The sequence below is a fragment of the Cibotium barometz genome, chromosome 8 (genome assembly GCF_041138505.1).
Source record: "Cibotium barometz isolate CiBa-2024 chromosome 8, ASM4113850v1, whole genome shotgun sequence".
Taxonomy (NCBI): Eukaryota; Viridiplantae; Streptophyta; class Polypodiopsida; order Cyatheales; family Cibotiaceae; genus Cibotium; species Cibotium barometz.
This window is the reverse complement of record NC_141053.1, coordinates 61,717,564-61,742,891: the sequence shown is the minus strand read 5'-3', so window position 1 is coordinate 61,742,891 and position 25,328 is coordinate 61,717,564. Positions and strand designations below refer to the sequence as shown.

Genomic DNA, 25,328 nt, shown 5'->3' with positions numbered 1-25,328 from the left:
GGCCGAGCGCTGCCGTGTTTATTAAAATAGAGACACATCACTCTTATTCAATACATAGTAGAGAGTACACAGTGATGTAATGAATGGAATTTTTTTCTTTATTTAATGTATTACTTCCAGAATTATTACCATGTTCGCTATAGAGCAACTGCTCGACACACAAGGCTACGACTTCCTAAGAACTATGACTATTTAGGCTTCACATCACTGGCTGTAGCTATGAGCTAATTGCAGCATGAAAACTACAACCTTCAAACTCGGGCATCCTGTTGCTAACCTTACAATAGTGACCAGCCATCCTTTTAAGCAATGGCTACTCTGGCAATTACATCCCACCACCTTCACACGTGTAGTACCAAGGTGGTGCTCATGACGTGAAAGGTGGTCCGATTGAGCACTCTATCACCACTGAGCCACTGGGTGCAACACACACCTAGAGGTAGGTCTAATCAATTTGGTCAATAACATGGTTATGCACACACTAGACATGAGGACAAGAATGCTAGTTATACACCTCGTGGTGGTACCTTCAATGCACATAGAGGTCATAGAGGTGGAAATGTAGGAAGAGGAGGTTATGGAAACACACATGTGAGAGGTCCCTGCAACTACTATGGGAAACCAGGACACTTGCAAAGGTCCCTGCAACTACTATGGGAAACCAGGACACTTGGAAAGAGAGTGTTATGCAAAACAAAGAAATGTAGGTGGCACACATAGAGAATCACACTATACGCAGTCTAGTTCTAGAGACTATGAGGATGAAAAGCTTTCTTTTATGGAGCATAAGCCTAAGACAGGCAAAGTTGACACAGAATGGATATTGGACTCTGGATGCTCTAATCATATGACTCTACATAATCAGTGGTTCATAAGCAAGGAAAAGACACATGCACCAGTATATGTAACTACAGGAGATGGGTTGTCTTGCTCCCACATTGGGAAAGTATCTATTTCTATGCTAAATGGCAAGATGAAGGAAATGCATGATGTGTTTTGTGTTCTTGGCATAACTAAAAACCTTGTTTAATTGGGAGAAATAGTTGTGCAGAACATGCAAGTGGTGTTAAATCCTAATAGATGCATTGTGCATGACTTTGGCAATCCTAAGAAGGTTGTAGCTAATGGAAAGAAGGTAGGACGTATGTTTTTACTTAAGGCAGTACATAGGAATATTACATGTGGCTATGTTGGAAAGATGACAAATCTAGAACTTTGGCATAAGAGGCTTGGATATGTAAACATTCCAAGAGTTAAGGATATAGCGAATAAGCAAATTGTAAGAGGCTTTCCAATGCTGAAAGGATAGGATTTGGAGAGTATATGTGACTCATGTGAGAGGGCAAAGCTTGCCCCCATAAGCCGTTTAAAGGATAAAGTTACATACATGAGAACCCATTGGATTTGATACATTCTGATATTTGGGGACCAACCAAGACGTAGAGTATCGGTGGAGCAAGATACTATGTGGCATTCATTGATGACTTTAGCACAGAAGGTGTGGATATACTTCGTGAAACATAAATCAGAGATGATAAACAAATTTATGGAATTTAAAGTAGAGGTTGAGAATCAATGTAAACAAATGCACAAAGAAGTTGAGGTGTGATGCAGGAGGTGAGTACCTCTCATGGAAATTTGACAAATACTTGAAGCAGCATGGCATATGTAGGGAAATCACACCCAGGTATACTTCTCAAATAAATTGTGTGGTAGAGAGGAAGAACATGCACATTGCTAGAGTTGCTAGAGTGATGTTGTATGAGATGCAAATGCCTAATCTTCAGTGGGTTGATGCATGCCATAGGATGCCTACTGCACATCATTATGACATTACTCTAGAGGAGAGATTTGCTGGTATAAAGCCAACTATCAAGAACATTAAAATATTTGGATCATTATGCTATGCACATGTGCTAGATAAGGTTAAAACAAATTTGGAACTTAAGGCATTAAAATGTGTGTTTGTTGGAGTTAGCATGGAGAGAGATGCATACAGGTGCTATGACCCCACTAGCAGGAAGATATATGTTGATTTTTCGATGAGATGCATGGGTATTATGGCCTAGAAAAGGCACCTTTAGCCTATGAAAATTTTGATATGCATCATAAGGATGCAGAGAATGTTGCACATAAAGTCTCGCCATGGAAGGGCAGACTGAGATATCATAGTGATGTTGGTAAGAAAGATGCCAGAAATCTTGATGATAGTACACATGTACCCCACTGGAATCAATGTTACAATTCGTGGTGCTCATGCTAGATCAACTATGTGGAGGAGAGAGACTCACAAAATACAAGAAAATATCTTGCTTATTAAGTTGCTCAAATACAACTAGGCTTCTTGCTCCTCCATACAAAAATACCTTCTAGCTCCACCTTTAAATAGATGAGCTAGTGGACCTTAAGTCCCTTCACATACACCCCCTTCTCTTCCCCTTTTACATAACCTTAGTCTCTTAATATCCCCCCTCAATACCAACTATGAAAGTGTTTGGAATAGGTGGTATTTTACATATGAAAAAGATTGCCTTTATAACATTAGGCTGACAAGAATGGTGGTGTGGTTATCTAGGACTTGCAACTATGTTCCTAGAGCCTTAGAGGCTAATACAATGATGCCATCTAAGTCTTTAGTTGATGTCGACGATGAAGATGTACACCTTAATGATGGTGCACCCCACTCTTTGTGCTTGGTTGACCTCTTGTAGTTGACATGCTTTAGACATACATGCCATTGCTTCCACATGCTTTCCACCTTGACCATTCTCACACAATGATCAAAACAAGGCTACCACCCTTGCTTACGTGGTTTGCACATAGATGTTCCTTCAACATGCTTGATGCTTTTCTGCATACCATACCTCCTCCATGGGCAATGAGGGAATTCCTTAGAGTAATGGTTATGAGGTAGCTTTATATGGGAAAGGGAAAGGGAAAGGGAGGGTCTTACCACTTGCCTTATAGATTGGTCAAGGGCAATGTCTACTCCTTGATTACAGCAAAAGGGCAGTGTCTACTCCTTGATTACAGCAAAAGCTTTTGTGCATGTTGGTTACATGATACCCATTAAGTTTTGAAGGTACAAGCTTAATGAAAGTGAGTAAGTGGTTGAGGTAAATGCTCAAACCAATAAGGTACATCATTCTTGGCTCAAGAAGGTGAGGGCATGGCTCATAATGTTGCCTATGCCTCTTACAAAGACAATGCCAAGAGATGCTTAAAAACATGACAAACAACAAGGTAGAGCACTTAGTGATGCTATGCTCAACCTTACAACTCATCTTAGAAGATGAAAATGTTGAATATGCAGCGGAATAACATGCCTTGGGCTTGGGAAATGAGAGCATATGGCTTATGACATGCCTATACCTCTTACAAACAAGAGCCTCAAGGGGTGATACACAAAAACATTAAAGTCAACCTCTTTGGCTTATGGGATGAAGACAACGGCTTATGGTTGCACCATTTCTCCTTGGAAGCTTGCCAAGGTAAGCGTTGACGCGATGAAGACTTATAATGTGGCACTTATGGTGTGTGCCCAACCTTCAATGTTGATGAAGAAGAGCCTCCTTAGTATTAAAGACCTCCTCCTTTGATTTTTAAGACCACATTAGTGTTAAGCAATACTTTATTTGGTGATTAAGATCACCATTAGTGTTTAAAAATACGATTAGTGCTTAAGAGCACATTTCTAGTGTCTAATGACACTTGCATTAGTGATTAGATTCACCATTCGTGTTTAAGAACACTCTTAGTGTTTAAAAACACTTTGGAATAACTCCCCTTTATTGGATTAGAAGCCTCATTAGTACTAATCAACACTATTAGTGCTCATAAGCACACTTTGAAAAGCTTTGTGCACTTGAAGATGATGTTGATGATGAAGTTTGATAAGAATGAGACTCATGAATATCTCATGGACCGCTTCAAAATCAAAAATTGGATCAACAACAAGCCCTCACAAAAGCACTTAGGTGATTAGAGCAAAGAAGAAGGGATTAGAGCAAGAAAAAACTTGATTTTGAAGCTTTAAGGTGAGATCAATGGATTTCAAGAGGGCCGCCCTGGTTTTTCTCCTGTAGCAACCGCGTCGAGCGACCATTAGGACTTAAATTCGAGTTTTAGACTCCTAAGGCTATGGGCTTCAAAAGCCCTAAGCTCCCTAGGGCTGCCAACGCCTACACATGACCTATGGATGTACGACCTCTAGGAGTGTAGAAAACGGCACCGACGCACTCAGGCGGCAATGCCGCAGCAGTGAAGGAAGATTTCCATCGATTGACCATATGAATCTGAGCGCCCAGCAGTCTCCTTCATCTTCCCAGTTGAAAGCTCCCCAAGATCTTGCCTCCACGGGTTGCTAGAGCTCCTCCACTAGCAGGAGGTTCAGCTCCACACAAGAAAAAGTGATAAATTTGACCTATTCTACACCACAAAAAGGCCTAATCAACCAAAGCTCTAGATACCATGTTACAATTTGTGGTGCTCATGCTAGATCAATTATGTGGAGGAGAGAGACTCACAAAATACAAGAAAATATCTTCTTATTAAGTTGCTCAAATACAACTAGGCTTCTTGCTCCCTACAAAAATGCCTTCTAGCTCCACCTTTAAATAGATGAGCTAGTGGACCTTAAGTCCCTTCACACACACACCCTTCTCTTCCCCTTTTACATAACCTTAGTCTCTTAATAATCAAGGGGGGAGACTTGGTTACTGAGTCGTTAGGAGGAACCCCAGAACCACATAGATCTACAAGGGTGAGATATACCCCTGACAGATGAAAAGATGTAGGGAAGGATAGAGCTTGAGCTCTTGCAAGCACACACACACTCTACATCTGTGTACCCATAGAGCTCCAATGGTACACTTGCTGCATAAAACAATGCATAATCAACAGTGGCCCTCAAATACCGAAGTATGCATCCCACACTGTCAAGATGTGGTTTACGCGAAACCTGCATAAGCTGGCTCTCTAAGCCAATAGTGTAACTCAAATCTAGCCTGCTGATCATGACATAGATCAAACTCCCCACCACAATCTTCCTTTATATAGTGGGATCCTCTAACACATAACCTGCATCCGCAACATTGAGCTTGCCATTTTGATCTAATGGCACCGAGATTGGCTTGCAACAATCAGCCATCCCATACTTGGACGACAATCAGCCATCCCATACTTGGACGACATGTCCAATGCATATTGTCTCTGTGGCAACCAAATACCCTCAGGTGTGTGAATGACCTCAATTCCCAAAAAGTAGCGCAGATCTCCCAAATCCTTCATCCCAAACTTCCTTTTGAGAAGACTTTTCACATGCTCAATCTCATCCAAGTTGTCACCCCCAACAATATGATCATCTACATAAATGGTGATGATCACAATACCCTTATCACTCTTGCACACATACAAAGAGTGATTTGCATCTGCCATATGAAAACCAATAGTGATAAGATACTTAACAATCTTGTCATGCCATGCTCGTGGAGCTTGCTTTAGCCCATACAAGTCCTTACGAAGCTTACATACATACTTTGGGTGACCTGTATCCTCAAAACCTACTGGCTAATCCATATACACCTCTTCTTGCAAGTCACCATGCAAGAACACATTTTTTACATCCATCTGATGTAAAAGCTAGCCTTTAGCTGTGGCCACTGCAATCACAACTCTCATAGTTGCCATCTTTGCAAGTAGGGCAAATGTCTCCTCATAATCGATCCCATGTGTCTACGCATGTCCTTTTGCTAATCTAGCCTTGTACCTACTTATGCTACCATCACTATTATGTTTCACCTTATACACCCACTTATAGCCAATAGCTTTCTTGCCTTCTCGCAATGGCACCAAATCCCAAGTCTCATTTCCATACAATGCGTCCATCTCCTCATGCATAGCTTTCTCCCAACACACATTTCCAATAGCCTCATCAAAACATGTGGGTTCTACAACTTGCACAACTTTTGCCATATTAGCATAGTGATGTACCACATAACCATCATAAGTCAACCTTTGCACATGGTTTTTGACTCTTCCTGATCTTCGTAACTTTGCATTCATGGATTCCATAGCCTTCTTCATACCATGTGTCCTCATGGCTAGAATCCCAAGCTCCTCATCAAGGCTCATCTCTGAGCCACTAGAATCTCCATCAACAAGAGAATGCCCTGCAGACATATCAGGCATACTAAGGGGCTCAACCACTTTCTCTTTGCCTTTATGTGATGTACTAACTACATTTTCAGGACTAATATTATGACGCAGCCTGCCACTCCATGGTCTATCAAAACAAAGCCACTGGACGAGGACTCTCTCCTGGTCCACTCAATGACTATGATTGCTATGACTTGCATTCTGTGCAACCATATTTCCACTTACATCAGCCCCACCAACATCTTTTTCAACACCATACTAGCTACTTATCTCATCAAATACAACATCCATGCTTACCCTCAATTCACGTGTAGCAAGATTATAGCATCTATATCCCTTTTGCTCAAGGGAATACCCAATAAACACACATTTTTCTACCTTTGGATCCGTCTTAGTATGCAACTCATCTGGCACATGCACATATGCAATACATCCAAAAACTTTTAAGTGAGACAAATTAGGTTTCCTGTAGTAAACTTCTCCTCTGGTGTTACATCATGTATGGTTGCACACAGTAGGTGTCTTGTTCATGATATAAACTACTGTAGACATAACCTTAGCCCAATATCTATGCGACATATTCTTCTCTGCCCACCATCAATGCTCATGCTATCTCTGCAATGTGCCTGTTTTTTCACTCAGCAACTCCATTTTACTGTGGAGTGTATCTACATATATAAATTGTGTCTGAATGCCATTCTTTCGTTTAATAAGAATTCAGAGAACTCATTGGAGAAGTATTGTCCCCCTCCATCTGACCTTAGGCACTTCTGCCCATTCTGTTGCCTTTTGCAACCAACCTACACTTATCTTTAAAGTCTTCTACATAGCAGCCACATCAGGGTTAAAACCAAACCTGCAAACCCTGCTCAATCATCTAGCCAACAGAAACCCTGCTCAATCATTCTGTTGCCTTTTTCAACCAACCTACACTTATCTTTAAAGTCTTCTACATAGCAGCCACAAACCAGACCTGCAAACCCTGCTCAATCATCTAGCCAACAGAAACCTGATTCTTTGTAATGTTTGGAACATGAAGTACATCTACAAGGTACTTCACCTTACCATCCCGCCATGGACAATGGCACATCCCCAGCACAGGCAATCAAATGAGCAGTGTCATCTCCTGTTTCAACAAAACTTGGTCTTTCAAGAGTCTTTATTTCCTTGAACCACTCACTCACCATGACTTTTCATGTGGTTTAAAGCACCTGAATCAACATACCATACATCTTTGCTACTTAATTTCCAGACACAGCATAAACCACATGTTGCATAACAAACAACCTCTCATTATCCTCATTATTTCTACTAGAGAACGCATAGTTGTTTTGCTACACTTTTCCATTTCTCATGTCACTCCGCTTCTTATAGCAATTTGCAATGCGTATGTCCAATATTACCATAGTAAAAACACCCTCGTGTATCATGATGCTGCCTTTGACAATTACCATGACCTCTTTGACTGGACTCCCTATCTCTAAACTGGTCTCTTCCACCTTTTTGTTGTTGTTGTGAATCCTTGGACTGTTGTTGTTTACTACTGTGTTGAACATAATTCTGATTACCTATTTGGCCACCACCTTCGCCACATCCACGACCTCTACTTGCACTTGTGTAGAAGGCCTGCTGCTCTGAACTATTTTTGTATTGTAAAGACTATTGATCTTCACCCAAGTTCTTCTCTTCAATGATTAGCATTGACACCAAATCAGTGAAGTTGGGAATGTTCTCCCTCAAGTTTGAATAGATGTCTTGAACTCCTTGTATTGTGGCCCTGTAGTTCTCCTCCCGCGAAAAAAGCTCTCGACACAAGGGTGTAGTATCCAACACAGGGGGAAGAGTAGATGAAGCTCTTACCCTTGTACCACTCCCTGTGCTTCTCTTGCTTGCCACTCGGCCCTTAGCATGAACCAGGCTCTGATACCATGAAAAGATGCAAGGGAAGAGAGAGCTTGAGCTCTTGCAAATAAGCACACACACACTCATACAAACCCTAGAAGAGAACACACAAGGTGGGAGGCTGAAAATTCTTCTTCTTCTTCACACAACAAAAGGGGTTTACAAAGAAGATAAAGTGACCAACACACATAATAGAGTATATACAAGCGGTCCATAATGTGAACACGTTAAGAGGAGTGGGTAGATGTGGACTAGTCGGTGTAGTCCAATTGTAGAATCTCTGCCGAAGATATGTCGGTGCCAGCTACTAAACCTGCCAGTGATGTAAATGTCGAACGGTCATGCAGGCGCCTCAGCGTCAGCTCATGTTGAGCTTGACATCTCAACAACAGACTAACAGACTGACATATGAGTCTTTTGGAGCGTAAAACCATGCCTACATGATGAAGGTTGCTGAAGTCAAGGAACCACAAAGCTATGCAGAGGTAGCTGCACATAGAGAGTGGTTGGATGCTATGCAGGAGGAGATTGATGCCTTGCATAATAATGACACATGGGAGTTAGTGCCACTTCCACATGGCAAGAAAGTTATTGGCTACAAATGGGTGTACAAGGCAAAACATAATGCAGATGGGAGCCATAGCAGATATAAGGCCATATTGGTTGCAAAAGGATAGACGCAATCTTATGGTGTGGATTTTGAAGAAACCTTTTCACCTGTTTGCGAAAATCTCAACCTTTAGGACTATCATTTCTTTGGCTACAAATTAGAAGTGAAACTTGCACCAGATGGACATAAAAAACGCATTTCTAAATGGGTATTTGCAAGAGGTAGTCTACATTATTGACCAACCGGAAGGCTCTGTAGAGACAAAGGCCATCCTAAGTATGTATGCTGATTAAAGAAGGCATTGTATGGATTAAAGCAGGCATCAAGAGCATGGTACGATAGATTGTCACAATTTATGATGGATATTGGGTTTCAAAACAGCCATGCAGACACTTTACTATTCGTGAAGAGAGATGGAGACAGTGTGATATTGTTGGTGCTATATGTAGATGATTTGATACTAACAGGAAATGATGAGCATAGATCCGTGAGACAAAGGAAAAGCTATGCAGGGAATTTGAGAAGAAGGATCTTGGCAAGAAGCAACCTATAGTTGCTCTTAGCTGCACAAAGGCAGAGTACACAGGCTGCGTGTGAGGCTTCTTGGATGGAGAAGCTATTTATGACATTGGTTTATAGATGTTGAAACCACTCTCGATCTACAATGATAGTATGAGCTGTATCCAGTTAGCTCTTAATCCCTCTTTCATGCTTGCACCAAACACATAATTTGAGGTGCATTATCATTTTTTGAGAGAGAAGATTATGGCGGGAGATATTGAGTGTGAACACAGAATATCAAGTGGCTAACATCTTTACAATGTCAGTTATACGAGGGAGAAATTCCATAAATTCAAGGGATTTTTAGGAGTGGAAGACCTCAAGCTCACCTTGAGTTTGAGGGGGAGTAGAGAGTAGGTTTGAGTTTTCAAACTCAATTTGAGTTTGAGGGGGGGAGTAGAGAGTAGGTTTGAGTTTTCAAACTCAATTTGAGTTTTGAGGGGGAGTATTGGAGTGACAAACTCAAATTGACTGTAAGATAAAAATAATACACTCCTGAGATGAGTGACAATTGTACATGACGACTATAGAAACAAACTACTATATAGGAAAACCCATAAAAATCAAAAGATAAGAAAAAACATTAGCCTTTGGGCTACCACATATGGTCTCTCCCATCTTCTCTATGGCTTCTATTGCATCTTCTAAGTACGTCTACCCTCCCTTTAACCTTGTCTTTTGTGCCCCCCCTCTTTCTCTTTTTGATCCCTCCTCTCTCTCTTTCGATACCCCCCTCTCTTTTTTAAGAACCCCTTTCTCCAGCCTCTCTCTCTCTCTCTCTCTTTGAGACCCCCCTCTCTCTCTTTAAGACCCCCCTCTCTCTTTTGGGAACCCTATTTGTTTTTTAGACCCCCCCTCTCTCTTTTGGGACCCCCATTTATTTTTTAAACTCCCCCTTCCTTTTTACCACCCCTTGTCCTCTCTCATTTGAGAACTCCCTTTCTAAAACCAATCCCCCCCTCCCCTCTTTAATACCCGCCCTCCCCCTCCACTTTCCAAAACCAACCCGTCTTAGGCTCTTTTGCACCCCCTTTATTTCTTTTGAGACGACCCCCCCTTCTCTTTTTTAGGCCTCACCTCTCTCTTTTGGACCCCACCTCTCTCTTTTAGGCCTCCCTCTCTCTTTTTTAAACCTCATCTCTCCTTTTTAGACCCCCTCTCTTCGGAGCTAACCCCTTCTCTCTTTCTTGTTTAGACCCCCCTCTCTCTCTCTCTCTCTCTCTCTCTCTCTCTCTCTCTCTCTCTCGATACCCCCTCTCTCTCTTTGAGACCCCCAATTCTTTTTCAAAACTTTCTCAATTACACTCCATAACTCAACATACAATCATCCTTTTCATTGTATCGTTCCTTTCTCAATCCCTTAAGCAAATCAAAATTTTTAATTTATAGTTTATATCTCATATGATAAACTTACTTTTGGAGAGAGAGAGAGAGAGAGAGAGAGAGAGAGAGTAATGCTTTTTTAAAATATACATTGTTCATATTATAAAGATAGTTATAAAAATCTCCATGTCATTACTTTGTCCAATGTGAGCATACAAACAATTAAATTTTTGCATATGTACAAAATTTCAATTGAAAAAGTTTAATTTTCATGTTTTTTTAAAAATTACATGTGTTTATAATACATTGTTGCATACATGCACATGTCACATCTACATACATATGTCGTACATCTTACTATGTATCTATTATGTGAGTATATATATATATATTCATACGTATATATACATACATATACGATGGGGGGTGCTTCTAAGAGAGAGAGAGAGAGAGAGAGAGAGAGAGAGAGAGAGAGAGAGAGAATCTATATGTGTGTTTATGTTGGGGGGAGGGAGAGAATGTGAAAAAGATGAAGGGGAGAGAGAAAGAGAGGGGGGGACTATAGCGCGCACACACACAAAGAGAGAGAGAGAGAGAGAGAGAGAGAGAGAGAGAGAGAGAGAGATTGCATGCATGCCAAAATGCCTTCTTTGTATAATTGTCTTTTGAATGGTGTACCATGTGTCCCAACTGCTACCCAATTATAGGCAATGTCTAGAGGGCCAATGCTTGAGTTGTGTCAATATAGGCAATGGGCATCGATTATTGTAAGTTATGTGGGCGAACTTTGAAGCCCAACATAGGCAATGGGCATCCATAAGTTGTGTGGGCTAACTTTGAAGCGAGAGTACATAAACTAATATCCACTACCTTTATTGAAAACAATAAATTTCCTTTTTTAAAATAAAGGCAGAGATGTTTTTTATATTAGAAGGTCCTCCTCTCTTAGAAGATAAAAAGGAGACTAAACATCATCATCTTGGTGCAAGACAAAAAAGACAGGTAACCAGTGGGACTCTAACAATAAATTTCCTATTGGAGCCCACATGAAATGAAAAGGTTAAAAACCCAAAGTGGAAGGTTTGATTATCTAAATGTCCTTTTGGAGACAACATGAAAATTTATTTTTCCGGCACAAGGGCCTAGAGGACCAATGCTTCATTCACTCTAGAGTCTAGGGCAGTGTTCGAAAAAAACTATTTTCCCAAAAAGTAAAAAACCTTCATCTAAAAATTGTAAAATTATTTATAAAGAAATTTTTCAAATTTTGAAGGTTTTTGTTCTACAACCCCTCAAAATCTGCAGGTTTTTATACCCTTAAGTTTCAAATTTGAAGGTAGTTTTAAAAATCTGCAGGTGCAAATTACACTATACCCGGGTTTTTTTCGAACACTGGTCTAGGGTAATGCTTTAGTTCTCAACCTAGCTAGGCTATGTGGCATGCATTAATACAAGTTGTGTGGGCCTCAAAGGCCGTGTACAAAGAAATGAAAAGGAGTGTTGTGCAATGTCGAAGTTCCAAGTTTGCTAGAGGCACTGAACCTAGGATTGATAACGTATTCTTTGAGCACGATATCGAATAATTGTCTCCACTATTTTGGTTTGCGGCGAATATAAATATTTCTGTAATCATTCGTACCCAACGTGGGCGGGAGGAGACTCTTATCTATTCGGTTCCTTGTCAAAAAAAAAAACACCTCACAAGACGGAAAAGAAAGAGAGAAATATGGAAAAGTAAGATCAGGAGCATTTGAACGTATTGATTTTAATGGGCTCGCAAGAGAAGAGAGAAGAGAGAGAAAGAAGCACATGCCGCTAACTGGTCACTATATAAACAGAGAGCTGGCCTTCACAAGCAAAGGAAATCAAGAAGCTTTTCTCAATCTTTTACCAAACATGACGCCTTTTGCAATACTAGGGCTTTTTTACTGCGCTCTCTTCAGCTCTCTTCCAACCTTTTCTCAACATGGTAAGTATGATTTTCTCTAGGCACACCCACACAAACAGACACACTCTCTCACACACACATTGGCAAATTGGCTACCGAATTCAAAGGTTACCAACCCCCCACCCACCTCCCCAGCATGCGCACATACACACACAGGATTGTGAATTACAAAGTTTGGCACTGTAGGGTAATTTAGTGTGAATTATAAAGTTTTGCACGTGTACATGGCTACATCAATTTTGTTTGTAGGGTATGAGGCTAGCAATTTAGTGTGAATGATGTAATTTAAATTTTGCTAATAGTGTATGGAGGCTAGCAGTTTAGTGTGATTCTAATTTATTTCCTTGAATATAGCTGGCTGCAAAGCTCTTTTTTTTAATGAAGGTGAAAAGTTTTTTTTTAATGTTTTTCAATCAAGGGCCTTGAAAGTTTTAATCTGTGAAGGCAAAAAAAGAGGCTCACTTTTGAAGGGTAACCTTATACTTTCATTTGAAGGATAAATACTTTTACTCCCTTTTCGTAACCTTGAACAAAGAAAGGTTACTAATGGATTTTTGGAAATAAGCCCTTCATTTGAACAGACACACTCTCACACACACATTGGCAAATTGGCTACCGAATTCAAAGGTTACCAACCCCCCACCCACACACCCACCCACCTCCCCCAGCATGCGCACATACACACACAGGATTATGGCCTCTTCATGCAGTTGAGGTTGGTAAAGTGTTGCACTTGTACATGGCTACATCAATTTTGTTTGTAGGGTAATTTAGTGTGAATTATAAAGTTTTGCACGTGTACATGGCTACATCAATTTTGTTTGTAGGGTATGAGGCTAGCAATTTAGTGTGAATGCTGTAATTTAAATTTTGCTAATAGTGTATGGAGGCTAGCAATTTAGTGTGATTCTAATTTATTTCCTTGAATATAGCTGGCTGCAAAGCTCTTTTTTTAATGAAGGTGAAAAGTTTTTTTTTAATGTTTTTCAATCAAGGGCCTTGAAAGTTATCTGTGAAGGCAAAAAAAGAGGCTCACTTTTGAAGGGTAACCTTATACTTTCATTTGAAGGATAAATACTTTTACTCGCTTTCTTAACCTTGAACAAAGAAGGGCTACTAATGGATTTTTGGAAATAAGCCCTTCATTTGAAAGGTGATTTTTTGTGAGGAAGGATAAGGGCCATGCAGGCTTCACAATTGACCCCTTGAAAAGAGTGCATTTTGAGCTAGGGAAGCCAACTTCTTTGGCAAGAAACTAGACCCTTAGAACGCTTTCCCACAAGAAGTTCTAGAAAGAGAAAAACTTTCATAATCTCTCTTTGAGAGTTGGTTGAGTCCCTCCCTAGCCATCCCCTTACCTACTTTGCACTTTCTATTACCTAGATCATTTTGAAAAGGGCCATGTTCACTATTTGAAAATGGGCAGCTAAACATGTCACAAACATGCACACACCCACACACACACACACACAAAGGTATCATGCTTGTAAACATAGGCCAAATTGAAGACAGTGGACAAGCCTCACAATGGACCCAATAAATTGGTAGCTTAGAGAACCTTGTGCACAATCTACTTGAAGTCCGGTGTCACACGTCAAGTCGAGTCTTTGATTTTGTGGTGGCCATGATCCCCAATCGGGAACTTAAGCTTTGATAGGCTAGGGCTTTGTACATTAAGGTCCTCACGCGATCAAGGAGACATAGGAGGAAGATATATCAGAGCCAATATTCAAACGAGGGTTGACAAAATGTGGTGTAGGCGAATCTACATGCCCACCTGCACGTGAACATATGCTACCACATGGTTAGAGGTTTGGAACTCTAGATCAAATGGAGAAAGTCTGAAGCTTTAACCACTACACCAAACATTTGGGTACAAAAGTTAAATCTAAAATTCTAAATGAGGTCGAGATGTTTCTATAAAGGAGGTAGGGCAAGGCAGGGGATGCACCATTGAATTTTTTTCCTTCATTTGAAGCATAAGTTTTCCATAGCATAGACACAAAACAAAGGTACCAAGGTTTGAACTCCAGACCCAACGAAAGTGTATTCTAAATAAGGTAGGGCTAAGTTGCTCCTATGAAAAAGCCTTGGGAAGGCACGAGCCTTTGATGAATATAGTCTTTTTATGAACCATGGTCCATGGGTCTTTCCTTCACAATCATACACACAAAACCAAGGTGCCAAGGTTGGAACTCAAGACCCAACATTTGAACAAGGTAAATTGGAAGATAAGATAATCCATTCGAGCATGAGCATGTGGGAATGTGTACATGAATACTTTAAGTATTAACCAGTACATACCATATGAACTCGATTTGTGAATAGAACACCCAAGATTAGTTTCACTTATTTTGATTATTTTTTTTGCACTAGCAACTGTACAAAACTAAATAAGATATTATCTTGTTGGTCTTCTTTTTCCTTTTTTGATGTAGGGAGCATATCGGCTTCGGTCGCACCAACATGTTACAAGGACTACTCTGTGAAGGCTGGGGACACTTGCAGCACCATATCCAATGCCAATGGAATAACTCTAGGCAAATTCTTGGACATTAATCCGGGAAATTATGAATGCAACAACCTTGAAGTAGGCCAACTCGTGTGTGTAAGAGATGCACCTAACAAGATCTCCCTCCCGCCCTTGAAGGCATGCAGTCAGTACTACATTGTGAAGGCAGGGGACACATGCTGGAGCATCTCCGATGGTAATCTAGGGCATTTCTTGGACATCAATCTTGGAATCCAATGTGACAACCTCCAAGTAGGTCAACAAGTGTGTGTCTCAGATTCGATCTCCCACCCACCTTTGCAGGCATGCAGTCAATACTACACTGTGAAGGCAGGGGACACATGCTGGAGCACCTCCGGTGGTAATCTAGGCCATTTCTTAGACATCAACCCTGGTATCCAATGTGACAACCTCCAAGTAGGTCAACAAGTGTGTGTCTCCGATTCGATCTCCCATCCGCCTTTGAAGGCATGCAGTCAGTACTACACTGTGAAGGCAGGGGACACATGTTGGAGCATCTCCGGTGGTAATCTAGGCCATTTCTTGGACATCAATCCTGGAATCCAATGTGACAACCTCCAAGTAGGTCAGCAAGTGTGTGTTTCGGATTCGGTCTCCCACCCACCTTTGAAGGCCTGCAGTCAACACTACACTGTGAAGGCAGGGGACACGTGCTGGACCATTTCTGATGGTAACCTAGGCCATTTCTTGGACATTAATCCCGGAATCCAATGTGACAACCTCCAAGTAGGTCAGCAAGTCTGTGTTTCAGATTCGATCTCCCACCCGCCTTTGAAGGCATGCAGTCAGTACTACAGTGTGAAGGCAGGGGACACATGCTGGAGCATCTCTAGTGGTAATCTAGGCCATTTCTTGGACATCAATCCCGGAATCCAATGTGACAATCTCCAAATAGGTCAACAAGTGTGTGTTTCTGATTCGATCTCCGAAGCAGTATATTAATGCACCCTTGCTGACCAAATACATATCTGTCGTACCACATGAAGAAATACACACTTACCCTTTCCAAAATAAAAATAACTATTATAATAAATGTGATATCATAGTTGATATCTACCTCCATCATAGTTGATATCTACCTCCATCATCTACCTTGCTTTGCCAAGTACTTGGATTGAGTTTGATGTAGTGCTTGGTTGTCACTTTAGCATATTACTACATTGCCCATGCTTGTCATGGATATGTAAAGTTTTCAACCTTGTTATAAAATATGATAAAAAAGTTGTGTACATAATGAATGATAATGCATCCTTCAACTTAATGGCAAATTATATTTTTTAGCATCCAGTCCTCCCCTTACAAGTTACACCTATTGATAAAAGAGTTTGCTTTTGAGTTTTCAATATTACTTGACCAGAAAGCTCTAGATTCGAAATTACTTGACGAAAAAGCTCTAGATTCGAAATTATGAAGTTTTTGGTAAATTTAGAGCCAATATAATTTACTAAAAGTCATATAGTTAAGCCTCTCTCTCTCCCAATGAAATCGGTCGTGTGTGTGTGGCGGGGTGGGTGCCTGTCTGGGTATCTATGTACACATAAAAGGGAAGGGGTTCTAGGTAGCTGGGTAAGAGTAGACCAAACGTAGCAATACTTGCTCTTCAAGTCGCTATAATAAGAAACTCTGTGCTGATAAAACACGGCATTTTTAATAACATGCTTCACTTAGGCCTCTATAGAGAGAGAGATACACAGAGAGGAGGATAAACCAATCTTCTGTTTTTCTTTCTAATCAAAGATTAAAATCGCCTAAGGTTAGTAAAAAAAACTCTACAATAATAGACTACTTCAATCTCTATAATTAATATCATATACCTTTACGATGCCAAGACACAAATCTCTATAATTAATATTATATACCTTTTCAATCAAGAAATCAATGCAACTTCTTACTGAAATAAAAAAACTATTCAGCTGGCTCACTTTGTCTTATTCACACATGTAAGGGTGAGATCACTTAAAAAAAATGCCCCCTACAAGTGACTTGGTCTCACCTCTACATGTGGCTTCGTCTCACTCTTACATGTGTCAATAAGACAAATGTAGGTGGCTGAAATGTATCATGTTCCAGAGATGACATTAAGGTTATCTCTGTCCTCTTCCTGTCTTTTTCTGTCCGCCTCCTCGTTCCTTAGAATTCTTTGGATCTACTAGCTTCAGAAATTCTTCTTAGACCCAGGTTCCGAGGAAGTTGGGTAAATTAAGTGCATCCTGTCATACTCTCTTGCAAGGACATTAGCATTTAATAAGGAAAGACAAAATTACAATGACTGGCTGCGATACAGCTCTGAGTTCATCTCATCACAATCAAAGGTCTACACCTATGACCTCAGTACATGACCAAAAACCCTCAATATTCATAGCTTAATGCTTCAATTCTGGTTTGCAGCATAGCCAAAGCAGTTGGACTCAGCAATCTTCCTTTGGTGCTCCTTCAGCTGATCCTGGATGATGTAGTCCATGTTCCTTAGTTGATCACTCCTGCACTTGTTGGTAATTAAAAAAAAAAAAAAAAGACATTAGCATTGCTTTGAGCTGAGTATATACTCTGTTAAAGAGGAGGTATAACCATTAGTTGTTGCTTCCACCTCCCACAGGGCATTAACGCTTTTTGTATGACCGGCCCATCCATGTCTAACGTGGCATCCATGGCTACTAGAACTTGCGCTTGTATGATCCTCTGAGTGGGTGGAGGCATATTGAAAGGCTCACCGTCTTCCTCTTCAAAACTTGTGCTACTATGCAGCAACTCCAGCCATGCGGCAATTGTTAGTCTTGGCAGGAGCCGCATCGAATTGGGATCTGAAAAGTTCACCATTCCTGCACAAGCGGCCATGACTAATCTTCTGCATGATGGTCTCTGGCCATTTATTCATTATTGTCCTAGCCACATCTCATCACTCAGATCGATTTGATATTCGATCACACCCAACTTTATGATGTTGATAGTAAACAAGAGTTGCATGGTGGGAGTTTTAACCCCGTCCAGGTGATCATCATAAGAATCCGCCCCAGTGTTCATCAGCTGCTGCTTTTCTTCCTCTACTTTCTCCCATAGTTTGTAGCTCTAGAATATCCTCTTTCTGTTCTTTCTCTGTCATCACTTGCACTACGGCAATCAATCCTTGTGGCTCTAAATAAGGCCAATGCATGTCCACCAAACATGAGGGATTACGGCGGAGCATACATGCAATTTGCTTAATAATGCTGGTCATGGTGGTCACCCCTTGGAGAATATGCGTGCACGAGCCCGCACCTTGTTCATATTGGCTTTGCGGACGAACCAAGGGCACTGGGGGTTTTTGTGGAGGAGGTGACAAAGGTGGATCATGGCATGTGACGGAGTCCTTAGCGCATTATCCATAAATTCTCTTGCCTTGCAGGCATCTTCTTCTTCTTGCTCAAGCCGCCTTTGTTCGGCTTCCTGCTCTTCTTGTTGCTTTCGTAGCATCTCATGCTGCCTCCATAGCTCTCCTGCGGCAGCTCGTGCTTCTTCTTTCCTCTGCGGCTCTTCTTTCAGCCTTATGATCCATAACATATCAGAATTTTAATCCTGGATTCTTCCCCAATGTTCTACTGCACACAGAAGTGATAACCGTAGCTGAAGTTGCGATCACCATTTCTTATAGCAAGGTGGAAGATCATGTTAGTTTTGAACTTTAGCACAGCGGCGCCCACAGGAGGCTTCTTCACAATTGGTGGGATGAAGACGAAGATGAAGACTAAAGGGGCCACTCAACATGTTGAACAACCACGGCCAGCACATATACCCAACACTCTACTAGCAAAACACAAAGACACAATGCTGAACAACCACGGCCAGCACATATGCCCAACACTCTGGCAACACACACAGACACAGATAGAGGTGTCAGACAAAAACAGAGCTGTTGACACTCTAGCAACACACACAGACACAGACAGACGTGTTAGCACACATGACACTCTAGCAACACACAAAGACCGTGGCTCCACAAACCATGTGTTGAACAATGGTGCCCAACACTCTACCCCACACCTAGAGACGTTAGCACCATGTGTTGAACAATAATGCCCGGCGCTCTAACCCCACTCCCGGAGATGCACCCACAGAGGTCTGCATTCACATTCGCAGGAGGCTTGAGTTGTGTTGATAAGATCAATCCGACTTCACCCTCCTGGCCACTAACCCCTTGCAGAAAAGGAGAACTTGGGGAAGATTTCAATAGCTGGCTTGCCAAGGGCATATATGCCCTTTCACCTTCACCTTGATTTAGGCATATGGGATAACGGGCTTACCGTCACATTCCATCTATCCCACCTTTCTCCATGCCATATTGGCACCTTCAGCACACATAGTGTAAGCACGCCCCTTGTAACTTTAACTAGAGGGTTCTCTTTGCATTTTATGGTAAAGTTAACAAAGGGGCCTATAAGCACTTTATGGCAGAGTTATTGGAGGGTCCTCTCTCTCTCTCTCTCTCTCTCTCTCTCTCTCTCTTCTCTCCCTCTCTCAAAAGCTCTAATGTGAAAGGCTCTTAAGAGGTGACTTTTGTGGTGGACAAAGGGAAAGCTTGTCTTGTAGTTCATGGTAATATTTATCTTCTCTTGCATTTCCTTTTCTTTTTGCCTTTTGATTCTAAGTTTCTTCTATATGAGCTGCTTGTCCCTTCTAATGGACTTTGCCAAGACTGTCTTCCATAAAATGCAAGAATGCAATGTTTGGCATGCCTAAGGACTTGGGCATTGGTACACACTACTAGCAAAAATAGAACATGAGTTCAACTCCTTGAAAAACACCTTTTGGGGAATTTGGTATGGGAGGTACTCACATGTCCCAAAAAAGGCTCTAATGCTTTTTTTCATTTTTTTTAAGTTATACGTCCACACACGCTCTCTCAAAAATAGTACATCACCAACTCCCTAGAATGTACCTTTTGGCGAGTTGATATGGCAGGTTCTCCCATGACCCAAGAGGTAAATTTTTAAAAAACTTTTATATTTTGCTTTCCCATATTATCTCTTGTTGCTTATGTAAGCATGTCTAGCCTTCTAGCTTTTTCCGTATTGTATGCCCCCTTTCTTCTTGATCTTGTGGGGGCAACACCCTATTGTTTCAAATGCATAGCAAGTTTGACACACACACACAAATGTCATATTAGCATGGAAGCTTTTTCTTCAAAAGGGTGAATAAAAGGAAATTTTCTTATCCTAATATCTTTATTTTCAATATAACAAATCTAAGAAGATGAAGAATATGGGCAGCAAAGCTTCCCAGCTTTGCCCTATGCCTTTAGTTTTCATCTTTTCTATACTTAAAGTGACCCTCCTTACGTTTCTTGATGTCTCTTCAACTAAAAGCTTTTAAAACACGAGTCTGATCAAACAAAAAAATTGTGTGATATGTGTTTTTCATTGGTCATTGCTTAAAAAGTGAGACCTTTTACTGCAAGAAGGCCTTTTTAAGAAATCAATGGATTCCTTACCACAAAAAGCAAGCCGGCCCTTTGCAACTTTGATTGGAGGTGCCTCCTTGCATTTATTGGTTTAGTTATAGGAGGGCCTAATTGTGTTTAGGTTGTAAAATCTTACAATTAAACCTAGTTAAACCATAAGGGAGAGGCTAAAAGCATTGCCATAGAGAGAGAGAGAGAGAGAGAGAGAGAGAGAGGGGGGGGGAGGGAGGGAGGGAGGGAGGGAGAGGGAGCTTCGAGGGGCCCAAAGGATTGGTTCAAAGTGTTTTTATAAACATTACCACAAAATGCAAGGAGGGAGAGAGAGACAGAGAGGTAGCTTCGAGGGGCCCAAAGGATTGGTTCAAAGTGTTTTTATAAACATTACCACAAAATGCAAGGAGGTCACTTGAACTTCAATTGGAGGGAATTTTATGGTAAAGTTTGGATTCCATTGGGTAAAGATGTGTATATAAAAAATGCAAGAAGGCCACTTGGAACTTTGATTAGAAAGGTCTCTATGCACTATATGGTGAAACGATACCATAGAATAAGGATATATGTCTTCAATAGATAAGTCATGCTTGCTCTCTCTCTCTCTCTCTCTCTCTCTCTCTCTCATCTACACCACTAGCATGGTTGGTGAGATTATGGGTGATATGCGGCCAGTGGGATGATAGGCTGTGTGATAGCCATTTTGGATTACTAGAGACTGGCATAGTTATAGCGCCAGCTCGTTTAGTCGGGTTCACATTATGGTTGTAGTAGTTGAGTACTAACCCATATAGTGTGTACTCTTATCTTTATGTTATGTTGGTTGAGTAGAGAAGAAGAAGATAGAAGAAAATTTAGCTATCCATCTCTCTCTTGTGTGCTAGGGTTTGAAGCTCTCCCTCTCCCCCACATTCTCTTTATGGTATCAGAGCCTAGTTCGTGTGAGAGATAAGGAGGCAAGCAAGAGGTAAGAACAAGCAAGGAAGGAAGCGGTACTACATGGGTAAGAGCCCCATCATCTCTTTCCCTTTCTTGGTTTAGGTACAACACCCCCTTAGTAGCTCTGGGAACTACACATCTCCGATTGACAGGGCAGGTATACTATCCTACTAGAAGAAAATTTAGCTATCCATCTCTCTCTTGTGTGTGTGTGTGTGTGTTTGCTTGCTAGGGTTTGAAGCTCTCCCTCTCCCCCACATTCTCTTATGGTATCAGAGCCTGGTTCGTGTGAGAGATAAGGAGGCAAGCAAGAGGCAAAAACAAGCAAGGAAGGAAGCGGTACTACATGGGTAAGAGCCCCATCATCTCTTTCCCTTTCTTGGTTTAGGTACAACACCCCCTTAGTAGCTCTGGGAACTACACATCTCCGATTGACAGGGTAGGTATACTGTCCTACTATAGTATACCATTTTTCAGCCAGATTCACATTTTCGGGCCCCGTTTCATCACTGCAAGGCATTTTCAGCAGTTCTGGTAGAGAACTGTTTCTGCTCGAAATCTGGTTATTGTAGTGCAGCAGTGCATTTTGGAAGTGTAGATAGGGTTTCCACATGTATTGTTTATACTGTACATGTACATATACATGTATTGTTTATACTGTACATGTACATGTACATGTAGATAGGGTATGTACATGTACTCTAGTCACATTTGGTGACACACAGGCTGTGCTGAAGTACCGTTGCTGCAACAATTACATGAGATATTGTTGTATTACAAGTTGCATATAGAAGCTATCTGTTTGCAGGTTATTTGATTGCTGGAAAACATGTCTGACGGAATTAATCAGATTGTTAGGTGAGAAGCCAGATAAGAATAACTTACATGCCTGGAAATTCAGAATGACCAATTTCCTAATGGATAAAGGATTTTGGGATTATGTAGAAGGAGACAATGAGGAGCCTCTAGAGTTATCTGAGGAGAATGCCACTCCTGCAGATATAAAGACATTCAAGGATTGGAATCAGGGTGCAAGAAAAGTCATATACTGGCTTTTAATTAGTGTCAGAGACACTATGATAAAAAGATGTAGGGGGGAAGAGAGCTTGAGCTCTTGCAAGCACACACACACACTCACAAAACCCTAATAGAGAACACACAAGGTGAGAGGCTGAAAATCTTCTTCTTCTCTACTCAACACTCAACACACCATATATAAGATAAGAGTACACAATAATATGAAAGGTACTCAACCAATACATACACGGGTTCTCTATAGTGTGAACCCGACTAAATGAGCTGGCGCTATAACTATGCCAGTCTCTAGAATGGCTGTCACACAGCCTGTCATCCCACTGGTCGCATATCTCCCATGATCTCACCAACCATGCCAGTGGTGTAAGTGTGGGGCCTATCCCCCAGGCGGGTCATCAGTGTCCACTGCCTCACTAGATGAGCTCGATATCTCAACACTCCCCCTCGAGCTCAACTCCATCTCATGTACACCAAGCGAAGCCCTGAATCTGCGGAGCTTCTCTGTACCCAATGCTTTGGTGAAGATGTCAGCTACCTAATCCTCTGTGTTGACATAAACAAGGTCAAGATCTCCTGCCAAGACCTTCTCTATGACGAAGTGGTAGTGGACCTCTATGTGCTTCGTACGAGCATGAAAGACTGGGTTCCTGGCCAACTGTATACTGCTAATGTTGTCACAGAAAATGACAACTTGTCTATCCACTGATAGACCCAAATCTGCAAGTAGCTTCCTCAACCAAGCTACCTCACATGCTGCCATAGCAGCTCCTTTGTACTCGGCCTCTGTACTCGATAGAGCAACCGTAGGCTGCTTCTTGCTGCTCCAAGTCACAACAGCACTCCCCAAAGAAAACATGAATCCACTGGTAGATCTTCTATCTGAGATACTACCAGCCCAATCAGCATCTGTGTACCCATGTACACATATCTCTGTCCCAGTCTCATAGAATAGTCCACAATGCAAAGTAGACTTCACATACCTCAGTATGTGTCTTACTGCATCCAAATGTGGTTTTCGTGGAACCTGCATAAACTGACTCACCAACCCAACAGCATAGCTCAAATCTGGTCTGGTGATCGTCATGTAGATCAAGCTTCCTACTATGCTCTTGTACATAGTAGGATCCTCCAAGATCTCTCCTGAATCTGCACTCAACTTGCCATTCTGATCTAATGGCACGGAAATAGGCTTACAGCCTGTCATACCATACTTGGACAACATGTCCAAGCCATACTGTCTCTGCAGTAATCCAATACCATGTGGTGACCTAATCACCTCAATGCCCAAGAAATATCTGAGCTCCCCCAGATCCTTCATCTCGAACTTCTGTCTAAGCAAGATCTTTACATCAAAGATCTCTGCATCATGGTCCCCCGTAATGATCAAGTCATCTACATAGATGACAACAAGCACAACTCCTCTATCACCATGTCTCACATACAGCGAGAAATCTACATTGGCTACATGAAAGCCAATAGTGATAAGATATTCAGAAATCTTGTCAGACCATGCTCTTGGTGCTTGTTTTAAGCCATACAAGGCTTTCTTCAACCTGCAAACATGCTCGGGGTGACCTACATCCTCATAACCAGGTGGCTGCAACATATACACCTCTTCTTGCAAATCCCCATGCAAGAATGCATTCTTTACATCCATCTGATATGTAAAGACCATTGCTTTGACGCAGCCACTGCTATCACAACTCTCACCGTTGCCATCTTGGCAACTGGGCTGAAAGTTTCCTCATAATCAATCCCATATGTCTGCGCATATCCTTTGGCTACCAATCTAGCCTTGTACTTGTTTATGATTCCATCACTGTTATGTTTAACTTTGTACACCCATTTGCATCCAATGGCTTTCTTGCCTTCAGGCAATTGCACTAAATCCCAAGTCTCATTTCCATATAGTGCATCCATCGCCTCATCCATAGCTATCTCCCAACACACATTTCCAACAGCCTCATCAATGCATGTGGGCTCAACAACCTGCACAACCTTTGCCATATATGCATAGTGATGTGCCACATAACCATCATATGTAAATCTCTGCACAGGGTTCTTCACTCTCCCTGATCTTCGCAGCTTTTCATTCATGGCTTCCATAGCCTTCTTTACACCAAGTGTTCTCATAGCTGGGATCCCAAGCTCCTCATCAAGGCTCATATCTGAGCCACTAGACTCTCCATCAACATGAGAATGCCCTGCAAAAATGTCAGGCATACCAAGGGGCTCAACCACTTTTTCTTTTCCTTTACGTGATGTAGTAATCACATTTGCAGGAATGGTATTATGACGCAGCCTGCCACTCCATGGTCTATCAACAGACCCACTAGATGAGGACTCTCCTGGTCCACTCAAAGACTGTGATTGCTGACCTGCATTCTATGCAACCACACTTTCACTCACATCAGCCCCTTTACACAGCTTCTTTTTCAGCAGCATACCAGCTGCTCATCTCATCAAAGACAACATCCCTGCTTACCCTCAACTCATGTGTAGTAGGGTTATAACACCTATCCCTTTTGCTCAAGGAAGTATCCAATAAACACACATTTTTCAGCTTTTGGATCCAGCTTAGTTCTCAGCTCATCTGGCACATGCACATATGCAATGCATCCAAAAACTTTCAGATGAGACAAATCTGGTTTTCTGCCAGTAAACCTCTCCTCTGGAGTTACATCATGTATGGCTGTAGTTGGAGTCCTGTTCATGATGTACACTGCTGTAGAAACAGCCTCAGTCCAATAGCAATGCGGCATATTCTTCTCTTCCATCAATGCTCGCGCAATCTCAGCAATGTGCCTATTTTTCCGCTCAGCAACTCCATTTTGCTGCGGAGTGTATCTGCATGTAAACTATCTCTGAATACCATTCTTCTTCAAAAATTCAGAGA

General features: G+C 41.5%; 1 protein-coding gene across 1 annotated transcript; it reads left to right on the top strand.

The window, feature by feature from the left end:
- Positions 1–12,336: 12,336 nt before the first annotated feature.
- On the top strand, positions 12,337–16,268 carry LOC147636517 (secreted LysM effector Blys2-like). Its single transcript, XM_086801982.1, has 2 exons — positions 12,337–12,521; positions 14,939–16,268. The coding sequence occupies exons 1-2, from the start codon at positions 12,362–12,364 to the stop codon at positions 15,973–15,975; spliced, it is 1,197 nt and encodes a 398-aa protein (XP_086658108.1). The 5' UTR covers positions 12,337–12,361; the 3' UTR covers positions 15,976–16,268.
- The last annotated feature ends 9,060 nt before the right edge of the window (positions 16,269–25,328 follow it).

Bases quoted from the DNA above. Each gene is read 5' to 3' on its own strand.
- LOC147636517 (XM_086801982.1), top strand. From the start codon at position 12,362: ATGCCGCTAACTGGTCACTATATAAACAGAGAGCTGGCCTTCACAAGC. The intron at 12,522-14,938 runs GTAAGTATGATT...TTTTTGATGTAG, and splicing joins TCCAACCTTTTCTCAACATG to GGAGCATATCGGCTTCGGTC.